At 35.3% G+C, this 2,547-nt stretch overlaps 2 protein-coding genes across 2 annotated transcripts; both read right to left on the reverse strand.

The window, feature by feature from the left end:
- Positions 1–49: 49 nt before the first annotated feature.
- On the reverse strand, positions 50–1,603 carry LOC114578420 (disease resistance protein RGA2-like). Its single transcript, XM_028691588.1, has one exon. It carries the CDS (start codon positions 1,331–1,333, stop codon positions 479–481), a length of 855 nt encoding a protein of 284 aa, XP_028547421.1. The 5' UTR covers positions 1,334–1,603; the 3' UTR covers positions 50–478.
- Positions 1,604–1,725: 122 nt separating this feature from the next.
- On the reverse strand, positions 1,726–2,541 carry LOC114578419 (putative disease resistance RPP13-like protein 1). The gene is made up of 2 exons (XM_028691587.1): positions 2,062–2,541; positions 1,726–1,962 (listed from the first exon to the last, which is right to left on the reverse strand). Exons 1-2 carry the CDS (start codon positions 2,485–2,487, stop codon positions 1,726–1,728), a joined length of 663 nt encoding a protein of 220 aa, XP_028547420.1. The 5' UTR covers positions 2,488–2,541.
- Positions 2,542–2,547: the final 6 nt, after the last annotated feature.

Below are 2,547 nucleotides of genomic sequence, written 5' to 3' on the forward strand. Positions count from 1 at the left end.
CATCTAGGGTTAACTCTTTAAGATTTGTGTGGGGTTGTAAGCCTTCAAGAATAGCTTTATCATTACTTGCACATTCATCATATTTACCACATTTCCAGATAAGTTCTAGGCTCTCGACATATGGCTTACTTTGCAAATTGGCGCTCTTTGCATTTTCATGATCGACCACATTTTCAAGCCCATAAAGCTTTAGACTTCTTTGTAAATTTGTTAGGGGTTTCAACCATCTAATACTAGCATATGGACCATTTCTTCTTATGTGATATGTAGATGCAAGCAATTTATTTTCTCCATCATTAAACCTAAGAGTAAGGAGATTTTTACTCCCGAAATATGCTTTCGACACTAGTGCTTCATTCCTACTTACAATCATCAAGTGACGTAAGTTGATAAGTTTTTCCATTGCATGCGGTATCATATTTATATTAGGTGATACAATCTTTAGTGTTTGTAGCTTATAAAGGCTACATAATGAGTTCTATGTCATATGGATTACACTTGCATAGATAGAGAGGTAAAAGAGTTGTTGCAGGTAACCTATCGAATCTATAAATTCATAGCTGCATTCAAAATCAGGATTATGAAATCTTAAAACACGCAAGCATCCCAAATGAGAGAATGAAATCTTAGAATATAATCTATGAATGTAAAGTGTTCTTATATTCCCAAGTGGAAGAATATGATCAACCATTACGTCTGTTATGAATATATGCTTTGCGTTTTTGGGGATGTTCTTCAATTCATAAAAATCTAATGAAGAACATATCTCATTTCTGGTTATAGATTGAGCTAAATCATGCACCATGTCATGCAAAACGAATATATCATATTTGAACAATTGAAATAATGACCTTCTCACCAAGTCTTCAAAGTATTCAAGTGAAATATCTTCCAATAAACTTTTTCTTTCTGTAAGCTGAATGTAACCTTGATCGATCCACATTCTTATCAATTCTGGTTTCTCAAAGTAACAATCCTTTGGGAACAGAGATGCATAGAGAAAGCATGGTTTAAGATATGATGGCAAGTGATTGTAGCTTATCCTTAGTGTAGACAAAATAATTTCTTTGGGATCCCATAAATTATTGTTTAACACATCCTTCCATGTTTGCTCCTTAAATTCATTTCGTAGAAATCCCCCAATAACTTTTAATGCCAAAGGCAATCCGTCACATTTCTTAGCAATTCTCCTCCTAAGTTGTTCAAAATCTAGCTGTTGATCATGCTTCCAACCATGGAAAGCATAACTTTGGAACAATAACCATGAATTCTCTTCATGCAAGCATTCAAGCTGAAGTGGGTACACCATTTGCATGATGTGAGCAACTGTCATAGATCGAGTTGTTATAATAATCTTTCCTACTCCAGTACCAGAAAAGGGGGCTCGTAAGGCCTCTCATATATCTGCTCTCTCATTCCAAATATCATCAAGAACAAGAAGAAATTTTTTATTCAATAGAGCGTCCTTGAGTTTGCATTGAAGATAATTCAAGTTATTATTATCATTGTACTTGGATGAACCCACAACGGATGACCAAATTTCTTTTGTTATTCTCAAGACATCAAATTGTTCAGAGACACAAACCCAAACCTTTGGGCTAAAATAATTGCATACCTCTTGATCATTGTATTCAAGTTGAGTAAGTGTCTTCTTTCCCACACCCCCCATGCCGACAATGGGAATTACAATGTTCTCTATCTTTGAATGAGACATTAACAATTGAATTATCTTCTCTTTTCATGCTCCCTTCGAAAAACATTAGATTCAAGCACAAGAGAACTACTTGGTGGCCTCTTCATAACATCATTGAAATGAGGCTGCCTAGGTATATCTTCTTCTCTAAGATAAAGTGCTTTTCTATCATTTGCAATCTCATCAAATTTCTTTATGATCTCAATGATCCTCATGGCCATGTCACAAGAAATGGGAATTTTAATTGAATTAGAGGGAGGAAGTGATACCTGATCATAGTTTTCATGCATGATCAACATATTGATAAACATATACACTCGGTTTCTAATAATTATAATTTGAATTTAATTTAGGAGTGGAAGACATACCTGAGAGCCATAAATATCATCATCATCCACTTGTTTCCATTTTAGAGAAGGCTTTACTTCAGCTGATGTTGTCATTCCTTCCAATTGGGTTTTGATAACTTGATAAGCATATTGATCCAAGACATCTTCAGCATCATATGCAACTTCTCTAAGCTCGTTGAGCCAGAGTTGGATAGCCTTGTCATAGATCTCCCTCTCCTCGGCATCATGAAGAACTGCCTGAATTCTTTGCAGCATCCTCGACAATCTGCTTAAATCCTCCATTAATCTTTTTTGGTTCGAATTAACTTCGATAGAAGTTACATCTTCTTGTGTTATGGATGATGAAGAAGATTCAACCAATGAAGTAAAGGTAGGCATAAACTGGGACAACCGTTTCAAGGAAGACAATAGATTGGAAATGATTGAAGAAGTGGTTCCTGCCATTTCCAAACTTTAGCTCAAGAATCGATGAAGCTTCAATGTGGATTGCAGATGATTTAGAGA

Source organism: Dendrobium catenatum, unplaced genomic scaffold, assembly GCF_001605985.2.
Source record: "Dendrobium catenatum unplaced genomic scaffold, ASM160598v2 original_scaffold_19343, whole genome shotgun sequence".
In the NCBI taxonomy this organism is placed as follows: domain Eukaryota; kingdom Viridiplantae; phylum Streptophyta; class Magnoliopsida; order Asparagales; family Orchidaceae; genus Dendrobium; species Dendrobium catenatum.